Here is a 19,152-nt window from a genome sequence, read left to right as displayed (position 1 = left end):
CTTAATATGGAAGTTGGTTGGAATTTTCAAAGGAATTGAGAAATTTATGAGCATGCACCTTCTGATGGAGAACAGAAGGATTTTGTTTCCAAGTCACTTAACTTTTTCTTAATCTTACACCAATGCTTCAGTTGATGGCTCTGTATCGATAGAAACCTTTGTCTGAGTATCTGGCAGTGTAGATTTTGAAAAACAGACTTATCTCTGATTTTCATTTCAGATCATAAAAAAAAGTCTACGAAAACATACTGGCAGTCCTGGTCACATTTAATCATCATTATATATGATAATAGATGACCATATGGTAGTCATATTTAGTAACACACTGTCCTAACTAGAATACTCTTGGACTAGTTCAGATCCATGAGCAATTCCCTCAGAAAAAAAAAAAAAAAAAAAAAAAAAAAGAAAGAAAGAAAGAGAGAGAGAGAGAAAGAAAGGAAGAAAAAAGATTACTCTGTTCTCTTTTCTATCATTATTTCCTCTGCAGTCAGTCCAAGTGCAAGATGTTGGCATCTTGGAGTACTGCATTAACTTGATGATTTTTGCCTATGTTCCCAAAATGACGTGCCTGTAATTATCCATATCTTGTAACTGTTTTCAGTAAAGAAAAACATGGGTGGGACTTTCAGATGACAGTTTGACTCAACTGTGCACAAAATTCCCAGTTTTGCCAGAGCTAGTCACTGAATGGCAGCAAGAGATGGATTTTCTGTTATAAGCTTTGGTTTTGGGGACTTATATAAGTGCTATATGCATTCAGACCATTGGACTCAAATGCTTATAACACATGTGGTTATCCAATAACTATTGAAAACCATAAGAGAAATAAAGTAGGATACCAAATTACTAATGTACCTAAATGTTCATTATGGTCACTCTAAAAGATGCCTATAAATTCTAAACTGTGAACCTATTCTTGTTCTCTTGCAGAATACAAGGTAAGAAGGGCTTTTCCAACACTGGAAGAACAATCAGATTCAGCACTTCCTAGCAAGGTTACATGTGTTCCTTTTTCTTTTCTTTTCTTTTTTATTCTTTTTTTCCTTTTTCTTTTCTTTTTTTTTTTTTTTTTTACTTTATTTTGTCAATTTTGACCCAGTGAAATATTTGTCAAGTGAGGATGCAAGTATGTACCATTGAAATTAGTAAGTCCCCCATGCTGTCATTTCCACATATCAGAATCAGATTTGGTTGGAGTTCATACGCTTTTGTCTTTTTAACAGATTTATCCTTATGAGACACTAATTGTAACAAACCGAGTTCGTGTGAAATTGCCCAAGGATGTGGACAGGACCAGACTGGAGGTAGGAATGATATTTGCTTGATGGCTTTGCAGGTCTTTATCCTGCTTGTTTACCACCTTAGCTATTCGTATACCCAATGAAAGAAGAGAGAAATAGCACTGTATGTTATATTTTGTTTCAAAACACCAGTATGTAGGCAATTTGAAAGGAACAGAGTTGCCAAAACCAGGCAAATGTGTGATAAAGTAGGGTTTCGCAAAAATACCAATAGTACCCATTAGTTCTGGATGATTTTATGGGATATTGAAAGTCCAAACTTCATGGATGGAAACCAGTTTTTTACATTCCTATTATATAAGAATCTGCTTGAATAACCTGAGAATTAAACAAACAAACAAACCTCAATTTATCCTGCAAGTAAATGGATCAGTTTCTGTTTCATTCTCTCATTCAATTTCCCCTTTGGCTGTGTGGTACATAATTGCTTGAGAATGTATTATCCATTTGCAGTAGCATCCACCTCTCTCAAAGAGTGGTAATGAGATTCAGAGAAATGCAGACATAACTTATCATGAAGCTTAGTTTCTAAAGGCCGTACCCTGAAGTTGATATTCAGGCAAAATTCATGAGATTTATTTTTTGCCTAAGTAATGAGAGGACTGAGTAAAGACTCATCGAAATTATTAAACTTTTGTACCTTTGTGTGAATTACCATTAAGAAGAAGAGAGGTCAAAGAAAAAAACACCCGTGTACTTAACAGTGTTAGACTTTTGGGAAACTTTATATTTAAATAAATATAAAGTATTTTAACTTGATCACTTGAAAAGGAAAGAAGAAAAATTAATAAACTTTAACAGTATATTTTGGACATGCTGTACATTCCTTAAATGCTTCATTGTGTTTGCTGCTTGAATACCCAGCAAGTGGTATGGATTTGGTTGTAAGGGAAAGAGAGCCTCAAATGTGTGCTGTTTTGAGCCTGGGGTAATGCAAGGCATCAGATCCATAATAAAAGCTTAATGAATCCAGAAGAGGGAACAGGGAGCTGGAGGGGTACTTATGAAGGATTCTTTTATGTACATATATATTTGCATGTCTATTAGATAATAGAGGCTTTGTTTAAAGACTTCAGCCCAGTCTATATGGCAAATGCATCTCTAGCTTGCTTTTTTAAGAAGACATATAGTTTGCTTTGGATGGATCATGCGTGTCCTGGCTGCCATTATGAATAACTCTTGCACTGTCCTCAGCTGGGACTGCTGTTTGTTTAACACTGGAGTTGCTCAGTCTGCTTCGCACCAGGTGCAGCTCTGGGCCTCATGGCTTAAGAAGCCTGACTACTTCAAAGATCTCACAGAGCTTTGCAAAAGAACAATAAATAAGGTCTGCTTCCAACCTGCACCAGAAAAGCGATAAGGGTATCAGGCTGATCTGCTGATTGTTGCTCTGTGTTAAACATTTTGCTCTGCAGAGAGGACTCCTTTGTAGATTTGTAGACCATCTTACATTTATTAGTTTTTTTAACAATTAAATTAGCAGCATTTTAAAAGGATTATAACTACTGGAAAAGCAGAGGCAGCACTCAACTGAGCATTCAAACCATATGTGGAGCTGAAAGATGGGAGCAAACTGTTGCGTTCTCTGCTGGCATCTTCTCTTCCTCCCCGTTCTCTTTCTTTTGCATTACAGAATTGCTGAAAATAAGTAACTTCGCATAGAAACAGCATATAACTTCATTTTGTCTCATAGCAAAAGAAGATTGTAACTTAGCTGCTGTCTTGTGCATTCAGCAGATTTCAGGGCTGGGCAAGACCCAGGACTTGGGAGCCCAAGACCACATGGTTTCAAAGGTTTTCCCAGGAACATAACACTACTAAACACATACACACATATATGCAACATCCACTAGTAGAAGACCCATGTAGTATTTTTTGGTATTTTAAGCTTTTGGGGATGACACTGAATACTGGAATCAAGCATTAAGGTTAGATTTCACTTTTTCTTAAGCTGTATTTCACAGATGCTACAAAGTGTGATTCAGTGCTGACAGATCCCCAGGAGGCAAGTGCTGTATCTGAGCAGAATGGGTGGTCAGCTTCTGCTTCCATCCTGCACATCCAATTTCACTTTTGAAAGAGCTGTATTTTGCCTACAGGAATGATGATTGCTCTGCTAAGCCTTTGCATTGTCCTAAGTGGTTTATCTTGGAAAATCTTTTCAGACAATGTTCTAGTATTATAGTTTTATTATGATTAGTTTTGCAGACTGAAGTCTTATGTTCTCACTGCTGCAACTCTCAACATCCTGGTTGTAATGGATATGGACAAGATAGAGGTGGTGTAGGTGGAAGGATATATAGAACATTTGTGTTTCAATTGTCTGTCCGATGAAGAGTGATTTTGTCTTGTACTGAATGTTTAAAATCTTATATGTGATCTCTTATATGTTTAGTCTGGAGAAGAGAAGGCTCAGGGGAGACCTCATTGCGCTCTACAACTTCCTGAAGGGAGGTTGTGATGAGGAAGGGGTCAGCCTCTTTCCCCAGGCAACAAATAGGACCCGAGGAAGTGGCCACAAGTTGCACCAGGGGAGATTTAGATTAGATATAAGGAAGAAATTTTTCACTCAAAGAGTGGTCAGGCACTGGCATGGCCTGCCCAGGGAGGTGGTGGAGTCTCTGTCCCTGGCAGCGTTCAAGAGGCATCTGGATGAGGTGCTATGAGATATGGTTTAGTAGCTTAGTGGGTAGTAATGGTGATAGGAGGATGGTTGGACTAGATGATCTTGTAGGTCTTTTCCAACCTCTAGGTTGGAACCTTCTCTATGATTCTCTGATTTCCTGGTCTACTTAACAGTAATGAGATAAGTAAATCTAATGTATAAGATCTAATATATATCTAATATATATCTAATATTATATATCTAATGTACAAGATACATTTCTTCAGCAGTTCTTGCAAATTCGCTTGAAGAAAACTCCTCTTTGTGAAACAGGGTTTTGAACTTTGAATGATCCAGCATAGATGTCTTGGAGAAGGCACTGTTATTATTCTCTGATGTCTTATTACAAGAGAGGTCTCCTACAGTGTATGTTTTTATCATGAAAAGTGAAGTCACGTAAAAGGTATTAACTCCTTGGGTCAAATTAAGGGAGGCAGCAGTGAAAGCCTCAGCTAATGGTCAAGGATTATAGGAGGGTGGGGTCTTAATGGTTGGTAGTGTTTGGCTAACTTTGCTCCCATTTTGAGTATTTTTTAAATTACTTATTGTGTAAGAAATCTATTTCATGGCTTAGAGCTAGTATTTTTTTGTAAGAATGCATATTTTTCTAGGCCCAAGAGGCACACGGAGATTAGAAGGGCTCAACTGGTAATAAATACTTTAAAATAATAGAAATTCTTTCTTCATAACCGCATATATCTAACCGTAGAAACACTCGGCATGTTTTTGTTTGCTTGTTCTAACCCAGCAGTGAAGCAGAAGTAGCTCAGCTCTTTGTGCTCCTTGAGGAGATGTTTATGCCAACAGTGAGCTAATACATACAACACTGAGCACTAGTTATAATAAATGACCTGCTGACTTTTAAATACATTACCAGCACTCTGACTTTTGAATGATTATCCCGGATCTTTGTTCAGTATAAGCTGATTAGAAATGCAAGGAATTTATTAAAGATAAGGATTTGGCCTAGGAATTCTTTGAGAAGTTTCTCTTTACCACACTGCTGTTTATTCTGATGTTAGATGAATAGAGCAGCATTCCTCAGGCAATTGCAATGAGAAATGATAAATAACAACTTAGTTTAGGCAATAACATAGGACTGGAGTATACAGTATGAGGGAAGAAAAGGAATTGTGTCCTCATCTTGCTTGTAGATGACAAACTGGAGGGAGCTGTCTGGGGAGCAGCGCCTCTACTCCAAGGGAATAGGACAGGCCAGAGGAATGTCTGAGCAGTGATCTAAACATGAGCTAAATATGTGCCAGCAGTGTGCCCAGATGGCCAAGAAGGCCAATGGCATCTTGGCTTGTATAAGAAATAGTGTTGCTAGCAGGAGCCAGGAAGATAATCATCTCCCTGTACTCCTCAGCTCTGGTTGGGCCATACCTTGAGTACTGTGTTCAGTTTTGAGCTGGTGAGGAGTCTGGAGCACAAGTCTTGTGAGGAGCACAAGAGAGCTGGAATTTTGTAGTCTGAAGGAAAGGTAGCTAAGGGGAGAATCATAGAATCATAGAATGGCTTGTGTTGGAAGGGGTCTCAAGGATCATCAAGTTCCAACCCCCTGCCACAGGCAGGGCAGAGCTGCCAGCCACTAGATCAAGTACTAGATCAGATTGCTCTGGGTCCAGTCCAACCTGACCTTAAACATCTCCAGGGTTGGAGCATCCACAGCCTCTCTGGGAAGCCTGTTCCAGCACCTCACCACTCCCTCAGTAAAAATCTACCCTGACATCTAATATAAATCTCTCCTCCTTTAGTTTAAAACAGTTCCCCCTTGTTCTATCACTATCTACCACTGTAAAAAGTTGATTTCCCTTATGTTCATAATCTCTCTTTAAATATTGGAATATCTCAATGAGGTCTCCCTGCAGCCTTCTCTTTTCCAGGCTGAATAATCCCACTTCCTTCAGCCTATCTTCACAGGAGAGATGCTTTGGCTCTTGGATCATCTTTGTGGCCCTCCTTTGGGTCCACTTCAAAAACTCTACATCTTTCCTGTGTTGGGGGCCCCAGGTTTGGATGCAGTACTCCAGCTGGGGCTTCATGAGTGTAGAATGGAGGGGGACAATCACCTCCCTTGCCCTACTGGCCACTCATCTTCTCCAGTTCCTACTTAGAGGTTTAGGAATGTGGGAACCCTGGCTGCCAGTAAAGACTGAGGCGATAGAAGATGGGAGGCAGCTCTGCAGGAGAAGCCCTGAGGTCCTGCTGGAAAACAAGATGAATGTAAGTCAGCAGCACACTTTGGCATCCTTCTCAGATATAGGCCCTGAATGGCCAAAATGCAAGTCAAAAATTGCAGAAAACAAATTACAGTTAAATATAAGGGGAAAGCTCCTCATCGCAAAGGCCAGAGGAGGACCACAGAAATGATCCAATGGATGGAACACCTCCCCTGTGAAGACAGGCTGAGAGAGCTGGGGCTGTTCAGCCTGGAGACGAGAAGGCTCCAGGGAGAGCTGAGAATGGCCTTTCAGTATCTATAGGGAGGCTGTAAGAAGGAAGGTGATAGACATTTTAGCAGAGTCTGTTGTGACAGGTAAAGGGGAAATGGATTCAAAGTAAAAGAGAGCAGATTTAGACTGGATATATGGAAGAAGTTTTTTACAATAATTTCTGAAGACATTCAAGGTCAGGCTGGTCGGGGCTCTGACCAACATGATGGAGCTGTAGGTGTCCCTGTTCAAGGGTCCCTTTCAGCGTGAATGATTCCATGACTGTATGATTCTATGAATTCAGCTCCACAAGGCTTTCCATGTTGTGAATAAGGTGAACCCTGCTCTGAAGACTTCCATAGCTCCTTTATTTGGTTAGCATGACATATTCTCTGAAGGTGCAGCTTCAGAGTGAGGTATTTACAAAATAGAATTCTAAGTAGTGTTTGCTGCAGTAGCATTTGAAAAACAAAGAAATTTGATCAGTATTGGAATATTTTATCAAAAGAATCATTTTATTATGCAAAGATTAAATATGCAAAGGGTTCTGGGACTGACATTGACTCTCCATGGTACAAATTAGTACATGCTGTATCTGCTGTTTTCCCAGTGTTATTTGACATGGTCTTTTTTTTTTTTTTTTCCCCCCCAACAGAATTTAGGATTGTGGGCACTTTTGAAAATCTTATTGACATGTTTAAGCACTTAAATATCTTGGACTCCTGGTATAATGTACTTGTTATTTTTATCATAGTTTGGATATTGCTTTGCCTGTTGTTGAGTCACAGAAGTGAGCGTTAATTCAGTGCCTGCACATCCAACTTGATGGTTCATGCACAGCTGCATAGATTTGATTTATTTATTTTTCTCTGGAAATGGCTTTTATCGTAGAAGATAAGATTTCTTTCATGGTCACAGTCTGGTAGTTTTGAAAACCAACACAGTTAGTCTTCCATTTGGAACACATAATTGAGATTTTTCATTTGATTTTCTTATCTAGATGTATCTTAGTTTCTTTAGCCTTTTCTTTTGAACATCAGAGAGTTAAAAGAATTACTCATTTGTGCCTATGAAATACAGTAGAAAGTAAATTATTCCACTTCTGTTTGAGCCCACTCATTCTGTAACTGAAACAATTGATAAGGAAAAAACATACTCTGGAATGTCAAGTAGAAAGCTTTTCTCTGCCACCTCGTTCTCTTGTAAATAGAAATCAGAGATTTAAACATGGGTGTGGTCTTGTTTGAACAGAATGCTCACATTAATTCAAATATGCTTTTCCTCCTGAAGCTACTTGTCTGGATCTGTTTTAAGGATGATACTTTTTTTCCACTAGCTTTTCTTCAATAATTGCCCTGGGTTCTACCCATTTGGGCTGTAATCATTTTAGGAAAGACTTCCAGTAATTCAGCCTGAGTTTATAACAGCCTCAGCTTGTGGATGTCAGTCATACAAGTAAAGGCATGTGTCCCACTTTCTCTAGAGCTCAGATGAGAAGTACATGAGGAAGGCTAAACCAGAATGTTGAGTATTTTACCACAAAGAAGCGCAGTTTGTAGTTTGGGGCTGAATTTGAGATGATCATAGAATCACACAATCATAGAATGGCCTGGGCTGAAAAGGACCTCAAAGATCATCTAGTTTCAACCCCCCTGCTGTGGGCAGGGTCACCAACCATTAGACCAGGCTGCCCATATGAGCTCTTTCAGAATGAAGTTCATATTCTGGTATAAAAAAGTGCACTTCACAGATGTTAGTGGAACTTCACACTATTTAATTTGCAAAACATTTGTGTTTTTTTTATTATTATTCTAAGCATATGTTTGTATTGTGATTGATGCTGGATGTCTATATCAGTTTTCAAAGTCCTTATGAAAGGAGCCATTGTAAAATGAAATTACGCATTAGAAATGACATGATATGTAAAAAAGCTAATTTCTACCAGAGTGGGAACAGTGTGAGGCTGAAGAGTGATTAGATATGAAGAACACATAACTAAAGGAAACTGGAAAATCTGCTTTATGAACAAGGTATTTTGAATCTTAAGTGAGTGCATGTGGAAAGTTTCATGTTGACTTCAGTGTACTTTTTTTGGATCAGTCCCAAAGACCATAGATATATCACTTGAAACCAAACCTCTGAGCCCCAGCTGTGCATCTGGGACAAATATCCAATCAAGTGCTAGCACCAGCATTCATGAATACACAATAAATTATGTCATTGGATTCTCCAGTTTAGTAGACATTGACCTCTACTTTTTTTAAGAAAAACTGCACTTATATGACTAAAATGTCTAAAATGGTCTATATATTTCCCTATTTCACTATGAATTCACAGTTATAGTTTTATTTATGAATCATGTTTTAATGACAGAACATTTTTATAAGCAGTAAGTTGAGGGCAATGACATATGTAATGGGCAGTATGAAAAAGTTCATTTGGTTGAGTGATGGAATAATGGCACAGGTTATCCGCAGAGTGGTTCTACTGTATTCTACTGTGTAGTAAGACAGTATATGCAAGGTATTGATATCACTGAGTGTAAGTGGAATTGCCCTCATTATTTTAATATCTTAAAATTCATTATGTAGCAACTTTTGCCTTTTCTTAACTCCTGCCATCATGTAATTATTACTTAATAGTTTGAAATATTTATTGACCATGAAGTTTAACTGCTTGGTAGATTCAGTACTCTCTTGGGAACATGGCACATGGCTAATTACAAAACTGTAATTAGCCACATGGTAGGCTTAGAAGAAGCCTCTGAAGAGTCTGCTTAGTCCAGCAATGCAGCAGAAAGGAGTGCAAATGTTCTGGGTGCAAAATACGGATTTGAAATTCAGTAGGTCAATGAGAATTTTTTCCAAAAACTTATTTTTAGATATCTGAAAGTTATATTTGGTCAAAATTCTAGAGGAGTAGGAGAAGGGAATCGGAGTAGGAAAGGAAAGGAAAGGGGGAAAAATGAAGGAGGGAGGGAGTAGGCCACTTTTATTTTGAATGTATTCAGTTGAGATACTTCTAATATCCTAAATTGTAATGCATGTATAAATATTACACCTCACTTGTACAGACTCTGCAGTACATATTGCATAAATATGGCACGTAGCAAAGAGATTGCTCCCAATTGCCATTGGGTCTGACTTCTCCAATAGGAAAACATATCTCAAGGCACCCCCTCCTCACATTAGAGAGTCTTTTCAAATACCCACTTGGACAATCCTGCATTTTAGAGGGAGTTGATTACATGAATGCCTGCTTACCTGTGGATAACTTTTTCCCAATAAATCCCAGCATGGTTTGGGTATTTTATATTTTGGAGACTCTAGAAGAGATCCTATAGCTTTTGCTTTTAGATTTTGTGGATTAGAGGTTTTGAAGTGTTACAAGGAGTCAAAACAAAATATTATTGAAATGGGAAACTATTAAAACCACAGTCTGTACAATGGAATACTTCAGAGTCACTATGGATTCCATCAAGGGCAATGTTATGTTCAGCTGTCACTTCCTATGTGCATAAGGTAACAAAAATGAAAACAAACAACAACAACAACAACAAAAAAAAAACTGGAAACTTTAAATAACCCCTAGGAATTAGGACTTCGATTTTTCTTTTCTTTTTTTCTTCAGCTCATCACCTCCTGCCATCCAGTGTGTTGGCTCATTGGTTTGGTATTGACTCATGAGGAAATATGATATCTGAATTTCCTACATCAGCAGGTTTTCACTTGTGGACTCCCATCCAATTACTGCCACAGAATAAACATGCTTGTGCAGCATGACCTGGTCACAGCTTAGTGCCGTGCAACTGTAGGTTAATTGCAATTTTCCCTTACTGTGACTTATTCATGCTAATGCCAGTATTAGTTTTGAAGACCTCTGAATGTCATTAAAAACACAGTTATTGTTGTATAAAAGAAGTCTCGCTGAATTAAATAAATGTTATAACTCTACTTAGAATGATTAGCGGCTCTTTAACATGGCAGAGAAAAACAGACACAAGCCTCGTTAATTTACAGCAAAAAAGCATCACTTCTTTCTGAGTTAGCACTGTGTAGCACGTATTTGAATGTGCAATTAATTACTTTTCTTCAGGGAACTGCAAAAATGAGCACATATCTGTACCACTCATTTTAATGATCACTGAACATGAGGATTTTCTATTATTATTATTACTAGGTTGCAGTGCATCGGAGAGGTTTAGCACCGTCCATGATTACATACTTCTCTATCATACCATTAAGAAATTTGTTTTTTAATTCTCAATTGTGTATGTACGCTGTAGGAGAGCTAGCCATGTAATTACAACTGAAGTATGGCTACCCTTCTCATGTAGCACTGTACCGTATTTTAGGTAACATGCAAGTGAGGCATTATGTATGTTGTACTTCACTGAACTTGAGTCTGGCCATCTTTTTCTGATTTCCCATGCAAGCTGGAACAAAGTGCTATCCAGGACAAGTCTGTATGCCACTGACTTTACAAGCCTCAGATTAATACAAATGTTTTAAAACAATATGATGCAGTAGTTTGTTCTAGTGTGATAAGTTAACTCATAAATATACTAAAAATGTTTGATGTTGCAAGCTCCAGTTTAGCAGCCATTTTAGTGAATAACTGTCTTTAAGTAATTTACATAATCTTTTATCATGGCTTTCAGGCAGCATCTTGTTAACACCACTATGCAACTTCTAATTTGAGATAATCGAAACACAGCCAGTTTAGAGCGAGGATAGAAAGGGACCTTGGTCTGGTCCTGTGGTACTTCTGGGGGATGTAAAGGTTGGAGGCTGCCTGGGGCAAAGTAATCACAAAGTGATAGATTTTTGAATCCTTGTTGAACCACAGAAGGGAGTCAGCAGAACTGCCACCTTGGACTTCCGGAGGGCAGAATCTGGTCTCTTTCGGACCATGGTTGAGGAGTTCCTTGGGAGGTAGTTCAGGAGGGCATTGGAGCACAGAAAGTCTGGAAATACTTTAAGGAAGTTATTTTAAAGGTTTAGGAGCTGACCATCCCCAGACTGTGGGGGAAGGAGACTGGTCTGGCTGAACAGAGACCTTTGGCTGGAACTCAAGAACAAAAGGAAAAGAAGAGGGGGCAAGGAACTTATGATGACTACAAGTACACAGTGAAGCTGTGCAGGGAGAAAATTAGAAAGGCTAAAGCCCCAATAGAACTGAGCTTGGCCACTAAGGTGAAAGACAACAATAAATATTTCTATATATACATCAACTGTAAGAGGAAGGCTAGGGAGAATCTTCATCCCTTTTTGGACACAGAGGGGAACATGGTAACCAAGGATCAGGATAAGGCTGAGTTACTTAATACCTCAGTAAGACTAGTAATAATAGTAAGTATTACTTGACTTACTAGTATTAATAGTAAGACTAGTTGCTCCCTGGGCGTACAGCCACTTCTGCCAGAAGATAGGAATGGGGAACAGAGTAGGCTCTGCATAATCCATGCTGAGATGGTTTTGGACCTGCTCCAGAACCTGGATGCTCACAAGTCCATGGGGCCAGATGGATTGCACCCTAGGGTGCTGAGGGAGTTGGCGGATGTGGTTGCCAAGCCACTCTCCATCATCCTTCAACAGTCCTGGTTAACTGGGGATGTCCCGGTGGACTGGAGACTGGCAGATGTGATACCCATCTTCAAAAAGAGCCGGAAAGGTGATCCTGGTAGCTACAGACCTATCTGTCTCACCTCGGTGCCAGGGAAGGATGTGGAACGGATAATCTCAGGAGCTCTCGTGGATCAATTAAAGGTTGACCAGGGGATAAGGCCCAGTCAGCATAGGTTTATGAATGGTAGATCCTGTTTGACAAACCTGATTTTGTTCTATGACACAGTGACCTGCTTAGTGGATGAAGGTAAGGTTGTTGATGTTGTCAACCTGAACTTCATTAAAGCCTTTGACACTGTCCCCCACAACATTCTCGTGGAGAAGCTGGCTGCCCATGGTTTGGATGGGCGTACGCTCCGCTGAGTGAAGCACTGGCTGGATGGCCACGCCCAAAGAGTTGCGGTCAATGGAGATAAACCCAGTTGGCGGTTGGTCACGAGTGGTGTCCCCTAAGGCCCAGTACTGGGGCCACTCATATTCAACGTTTTTATCAATGATCTTGATGAGGGGGTTGAGTTCACCCTCAGTAAGTTTGCAGATGACACCAAGTTGTGAGGGAATGTTGATCTGCCGGAGGGTAGAAAGGCACTACAAAGGGACCTAAATAGACTGGATTGATGGGCCAAGTTTAACTGTATGAGTTTCAGTAAGGCCAAGTGTCAGGTCCTGTATTTTGGTCACAACAACCCCAGGCAACCCTACAGGCTTGGAGAAGAGTGTCTGAAAAGCTGCCTGATGGAAAGGGACCTTGGTGTACTGATGGACAGTCAGCTGAATATGAGCCAGCAGTGTGCCCAGGTGGCCAAGAAGGCCAATAGCATCCTGGCTTGTATCAGGAATGGTGTGGTGAGCAGGACTAGGGAAGTCATCCTGCCCCTGTACTCAGCACTGGTGAGGCCTCACCTTGAGTATAGTGTTCAGTTTTGGTCACCTCAGTACAGAAAGGACATGGAGGTGCTGGAGCAGGTCCAAAGGGCAACAAGGCTGGTGAAGGGCTTGGAGAGTATGCCCTATGAGGAGTGACTGAAGGAACTGGGGCTGTTTAGTCTGGGAAAGAGGAGGCTGAGAGACCTTATTGCTCTCTTCAAATACCTGGAAGGTGATAGCAGTGAGAGTGTGGTTGGTCTCTTGTCAGTGGTGACGGGTGACAGGACAAGGGGAAATGGCCTTAAGTTGTGCCAGGGGAGGTTATAGGTCTTTTCCAACCTAAGCGATTCTATGACTCTATCATAGATATCTCAGCGTCCACAGTGTGCCCAGCTTTGCCACAGGTGAAGAACAGAGTAGATTGAATTCAGCTGTCTGAATATGGTTAAATTTTCCCAAAGGGAATTAGGAACTTGTTCCTGGCATATTGTAAAACACCTAGACTGCCTTAGAAACAAGGCCAGCACTAGTAATAATAATAATAATAAAAGAATGTTAATTTTACTAAAACTTGAGCCATTCATTTAATGGCTCAGTAATGCACCATTAACTTAGCTGGATATGGGTATTTTAAGCTGATCCAAAACTTGAAAAGAAGAAAAAAGAAATCAAAACTCAAGTTCTTGGCCTTGTACGTGCTTTCTCTCATACCTCAGGATTAATATCTTGCTTTGTTTTCTATGTACAATTTGCAATTTCCTTTCTTTTGTTTGAGTAATGAGACAAGGCAATGCTTCTGCATGAAAATATTTCAGCTAAGACCAATTAATAGTCAAACAACTAAGAAGAAAACACAGTCTAAAATTTCTTAGCCCTATATTCTCTGGTTTTGGGAAGAACTTTGTCCGAAAGTTATAAGGTTTAAGAAAGTCCAAGAACAGTGCAGACAAAACTTAACGTCACATAAAGAAAAGCATGAACATAACCTTCCCACACTGGCCTATTCCCATGGTGTTTAGACCCTTTAAGTACTTGTAGACATTTACCATATTTTCCCTTAGTCGTGATTTGGCTATGCTTTTACATACTTAGGCCTTTTAGTCTTTCCTCATAAATCAAACTCAGCAACCCGTGATTCCTTTTGTTACTTTCATCTGAAGTATTGCCAGTTTGATGACATCTCTCTGAGATCAAGGGTTATTCTAAAATCTGCAAAAAGAACTGTAATCATTGCTGCTTCTAGGCTTAGTCCCAGAGCTAGAGCCCAATATGGTTAAAAAAGGACAGTGATGCTTCTGAGATGCAGAGAAAACAGCAGGAATTATGTGTGCTGGGCGCAGATGAGTATCCTCAGATAGAGTTCAAACCAATTTTGAATTAATTTTGCCTTCTGGAATTAATTTTGAGTGTGAGTAATGCATTGATGGAGTAAGAAACTTTGCTAATGTTGCAGTCTGGTAGCATAGTCCTTGAGATGAGGAGAATTAGAAGCAAAGTGGGATGGAAGGTGAAAATAAGGGAGCTCATCCTTTCCTCATCTCAATCTCTGCTGCTAGCTGGTATCCTTGCACTGGAAACTCTCAGCTGCTTTTGGACAAGGCTGCACAAGCTGAGAACTTCTGTGAGAGAGGGAAAAAAAAAATTAAAATTAAAAAAAAAAAAAAAGGTGCTGGTGTAAAAGCAAACTTAAGAGGAATTAGAAAACTAATGTAGGCAAGGAATGATGTCATCTGGGCATATGCAGAGGAATAAAGAGCACATCTAATTTATATTGGCTTGAATAGAGTTATGTGGATTGAAAGCTCATCAGCTCAGAGGACAAAGCAAAATGACTGGAGAGAAGAGCACAGCTTGGACTGAGACTGGGGAGGTGAGATGTAGGAAATGTCCAGCATATCACAGGAAGGACCTGTGCGCTGACGTAGCACCTGCTGGCTGTCTCTTTTACTTTTACTGTTGAAAGAGATCTGATGAGATTATAGCAATTCCCAAGAAGAAATTTTGTAGTGTATCTCAAGAAGAAAAAAAAAAAAGATGAAAACATTCCTTTTAAAATTTTACTTTTCCTATGTTTTTGAATCATGGTCAAAGCAGTTTTACCTGTAGGTTATAAGCTTTCTGATTTTCTTCTAGGGTGTGAATAACAGTTTCTCACTAATTTCTCTTGAGGTGTCATTTCAAGTATTGCCTACAGTCTAGAAGAAAGATAAAACAAGACATGATCCCTATTGCTTATCCAGACTTCTTTTTCAACCCCACTGGCCCTAGACATTATTCTCGCTTAGAGAAGTTAAGCTTGCTAGAACTTGTCTACTAGATAACCAGAAAAATATGAACAAAAAATAGTGCAAGGAGGAGTTACTTTTTCTTTCCAGACCCCATAGAATTAAATTGTGTCAGAAATTGTTGCTAAAATACATTGTCAGATGTTGCTCATTTCCATGCAAAACAGGATCTGCTCTGCCAAATATGCATGGTGCATTTGTTCCATGCTAAGTGTAGTGCTTATGTTGGGTTGTTCTCATTGGTCAAGAGAAAAATGAAGGCTCCGTTCCAAACTCTTAGTCACTCTTGCTCTGAATATGTGGAATCTCAAGGGGAAAAAAGGCTGTCCTTTTTTAAGAAACCATGAGGGCCCACAATGACCATTCAAGGTAATTCAATGTAGTGATATCTTGAAAACAATTTCATTAATTTTCCTTGTGTAATTTGCATTACAAATTCATTGTTAATAAGTGGAAAGTGGAATTTTGTTTTAAATTTGGTCAAAAAGTGGCAGTGCAGTCATGTCCTCTGTTGTCAGTTAAGCCACTGTGGTACTATCAGGATGTGTTAGCATGCTCCATGCCCTAATTTTGGCTGATAACAGAATATCTTCAAGGAAAGCTTTATGGAAAAGGAGAAACAATCCTTAAAAAAAAAAAAAAAAAAAAAAAAACCTAAAAGTTGTAATTTTCACTACATTGAATCTATCCCTTTTAGATGATGCACACTTAACACGGCAGAAACAGAGAACATTCACTGATAAAGCTAAAATGTTTGAGGAAGTGTTAGCCCACAGTTATAAGAAGAATTTTATACAATACTGTTTTGTAATTCACACAATAATATGTGTGCATATACTACCAGTTGCTACGCAAACTTTGTACACTTTCATTATCCCATCTCTTTCCACTTCTTCACACTGCTATTCTCCCCTTTATCTTTGTATATATAAACATATGAAACGTTGAATAAAAGCATACTTCTTGGCATTTCAAAAAAGCTCTATCAGACTTGGCTTTCTGATATGACTCTATCCCCATGAATAATAGCATTCTGGATTTAAGAATTTATCAGTGTGCTCTCTCCTTTGTACAAGACTGCTATTAGCAGACCAGTGCTGTGTCCACTGCTCTCATTAAAGATCAAGGAAAACAAATCCAACTCTGATTTCATGTTGATATCGGTCTCTTTAAAATCCTGGAGTAGCTTACATTTGTCTCAGTGTGCTCTGTCATCACGCACCATGTGTAAACACATCCTTTTCCTAAAGATTGTAACTTCCACTCAGTTGGAACTCTTGGAAAAATTTTTATTCTTATTTTTTTCCAAAATTCACTAACATTAACAATTTCACTTCCCAGCTGCTGTAAGCTAATGTGGTTTTGATGCATATTTTTTTTTCCAGAACTGGAGAATTCAAATGTAATTCCAAATGCATTATTTTGTGATGTATTTTAAAACTTAAGATGGGTAAAAGTATTCCTGTGCACAGAAGAGTTTAATGATACCTTTGTGTTTTCATTTTGAAGAGACATTTGTCCCCTGAGGAGTTCCAGGAAGTCTTCAAAATGAGCATTGAAGAGTTTGATCGCCTGGCACTTTGGAAGCGGAATGACCTGAAGAAAAAGGCCCTGCTTTTCTAGTCCCTCATGGATAAAATATGTGCTTATTCAAAACAGAAATAGTCTTGCCAGAACTATCACATGCACTTGCTGTTGAACCATTGTCCAGCTTCATTGTGTTAGTATGTGTCGGAGGAAACAGGACAGATTAGATGGCAACACGTTGGAATACAAAGAATTTGCTAATCTTGCATTACCAGCTGGTTCTGTCAGTAACTCTGGTCATACCCAGTTTACAACATGCAAAAATCTAGCTTTAAATTTATTGTTGCTTGCAGTTATTGCTTGATGCAAATGGAAATTCTGAAAAGAAGAGAAAAAAAAAGTGTAGCTGTGACAAAGGAAATCTGACATTTTGCTTCATTGAGTTTTAAAATACAATTTTTACAAAATCAAGTAATGAATATAAAATTATGTAATGGAGGATCACTTGCAATTAAAAATGTGGTAAAAGCCAAAGAAAAGCATGTCCACAAGCAATTATTGCAGCTCTTTATGTGTGGTACTTTTTAAGAATGAAAGGAAAAATACGGAAGCACCTTAATTCTTCTTATACTTTAGACACAGCCTATTCTCTAGAAGGTCATTTTTGTCTAAACGGTAACTAGCTATCTTTAATTACAGCACAAGAGTTTTTATTTTATTAAGAATATATTGTGACATAAAGCACTTATTATGACTGAAATGTATACAGAGACCTACTTAAAAATGTAGTCCCGTTCATCAGGAAAACAGAAGCCTTATACAAAACTGGTGTAAGAGTGTATTGTGACAGTTAACAGTGTTTTCCTACTATCGTGGGGTATTTGGGGAACTTTTTTTTTTTTTACATTTCATGCTGATATAAATGCCATGTAATCTTAATTATATGTAGATAGATATGTCTATCTATAAGTATGTTTTTCATTAATGTATGTTTTCAGTAAAGACATTCTTACGTTCTCCACTTTCTGGCTTTATATCGTAAGCCATGAGAACGGTAATGGCAGTTGGTAGGCATGGAAATGGAACAGTTCAGCATAAAATGTAACAAAAAAAAGCTTGGTGTGCTCTATCAATACTATATCAAATTATAATCAAATATATGGAGCCCTCATGCATTACTATTTGCATGTTTCTGTACAAATCAATTTTGAAACAAAATCCCTATATGATACTGGTGCAGTACCTTGAAACTATCTTAAATAACAAGCAAAGCTAACAAAATCTGAGCATTTGATATGAGCTCTTAATATCTCTTCCAACTGGAAGACTGTATTAAATTTAATAATTTCATATGGTCAGAAGTGTGGTTGCTGACAAAGAATGATTCAAAGTGAGTTGCTAGTTTTGTGTGATACTAAAAGAGCATTACAAAAAAAGTACATTTTTCAGCCACGTGTCAGTATTCTGCATTTTTACTGCCTTGAATGTTTGTACTCACTTCCTACTTCACTATGTCTTTTTGCATAAGTAACTGGTTAATACATGCACTACAACACACTGTTTCAACTGCCCCAGCATTGGAAAAATCATAGCATTGAACATGCCTTCTCCCAACTAACGTTCAAAACCCATACTGTTGGAAATATTTTCTCATGACCTAAATGTTTTGTCTGATGATACAATCGTTTAAAAAAATCATTAAAACAAAGATGTAAATGAATAACTGTGCTATTTGCGTATAATTTATTCATTGTATTGCTGTTCTGGATAGGTTCTTCCAATTATATTAATGTAACTATTATGTTATTTGCATTAGGTTTGCTCAGCAAGGACACAATATATCTTCTGTTGTGAAGTGTATCTCTGACTGTAAATTTACTGCAAAGTTGTTTGTAACTTAAACAATCCGTAGAGCAACTGACACATCAAGCAAAATCTGCTTCACTTTCAGACTCTGAAGGGCAGTATAAGAAAAATAGGGACAGGCTCTTTAGCACCATCTGTTATAATGGGACAAGGGGAAATGGTTTCAAATTAAAAGAGTGGAGATTTAGATTGGATACAAGGAATCAGTTTTTTTACTGTAAGGGTGGTGAGACACTGAAACAGGTTGCCCAGAAAGGTGGTGGGTGCCCCATCCCTGGAGATATTCAAGGACAGGTTGGATGGGGCTCTGAGCACCTGATGGAGCTGTAGGTGTCCCTACTCACTGCAGGGGAGTTGGACGAGATGACCTTTAAGAGCCCCTTCTAACTCAAATGTTTCTATGATGTTCAATGTATACAACCACTAGCCAGTCTTAACTGAGAGCTCCTCATCACCCATAGGCAACACCCATAATGGTCTGCAACCTCAGAATAGCTCATTATGTCTTCATATTGCAGTCACATCTGGCCAATTTGAAATGTGATCAGCAAGACTCAATGGGCACTGTGGACCTGA

The 19,152-nt window shown here is 38.7% G+C and overlaps 1 protein-coding gene across 19 annotated transcripts in view; it reads left to right on the top strand.

Annotated features, from left to right (window-relative positions):
• The window catches only part of ABLIM2 (actin binding LIM protein family member 2), a 137,545-nt gene extending 119,115 nt beyond the window's left edge, over nucleotides 1-18,430 (top strand). For 16 of the 19 annotated variants that reach the window (XM_025150008.3, XM_025150001.3, XM_025149997.3 and 13 more), the window contains 3 exons: nucleotides 934-998; nucleotides 1,227-1,307; nucleotides 16,693-18,430. In XM_025150008.3, coding sequence (XP_025005776.1) covers nucleotides 934-998; nucleotides 1,227-1,307; nucleotides 16,693-16,806 — 260 coding nt within the window. In that variant the 3' untranslated portion in view covers nucleotides 16,807-18,430. The remainder of the gene's footprint in view (nucleotides 1-933; nucleotides 999-1,226; nucleotides 1,308-16,692) is intronic. The other 3 variants (XM_025150016.3, XM_025150015.3, XM_025150014.3) reach the window with 1 other exon arrangement.
• The last annotated feature ends 722 nt before the right edge of the window (nucleotides 18,431-19,152 follow it).

The sequence above is a fragment of the Gallus gallus genome, chromosome 4 (genome assembly GCF_016699485.2).
Source record: "Gallus gallus isolate bGalGal1 chromosome 4, bGalGal1.mat.broiler.GRCg7b, whole genome shotgun sequence".
In the NCBI taxonomy this organism is placed as follows: Eukaryota; Metazoa; Chordata; class Aves; order Galliformes; family Phasianidae; genus Gallus; species Gallus gallus.
Note: the sequence above shows the minus strand (reverse complement) of the source record. Positions and strands in the feature narration are given on the sequence as shown.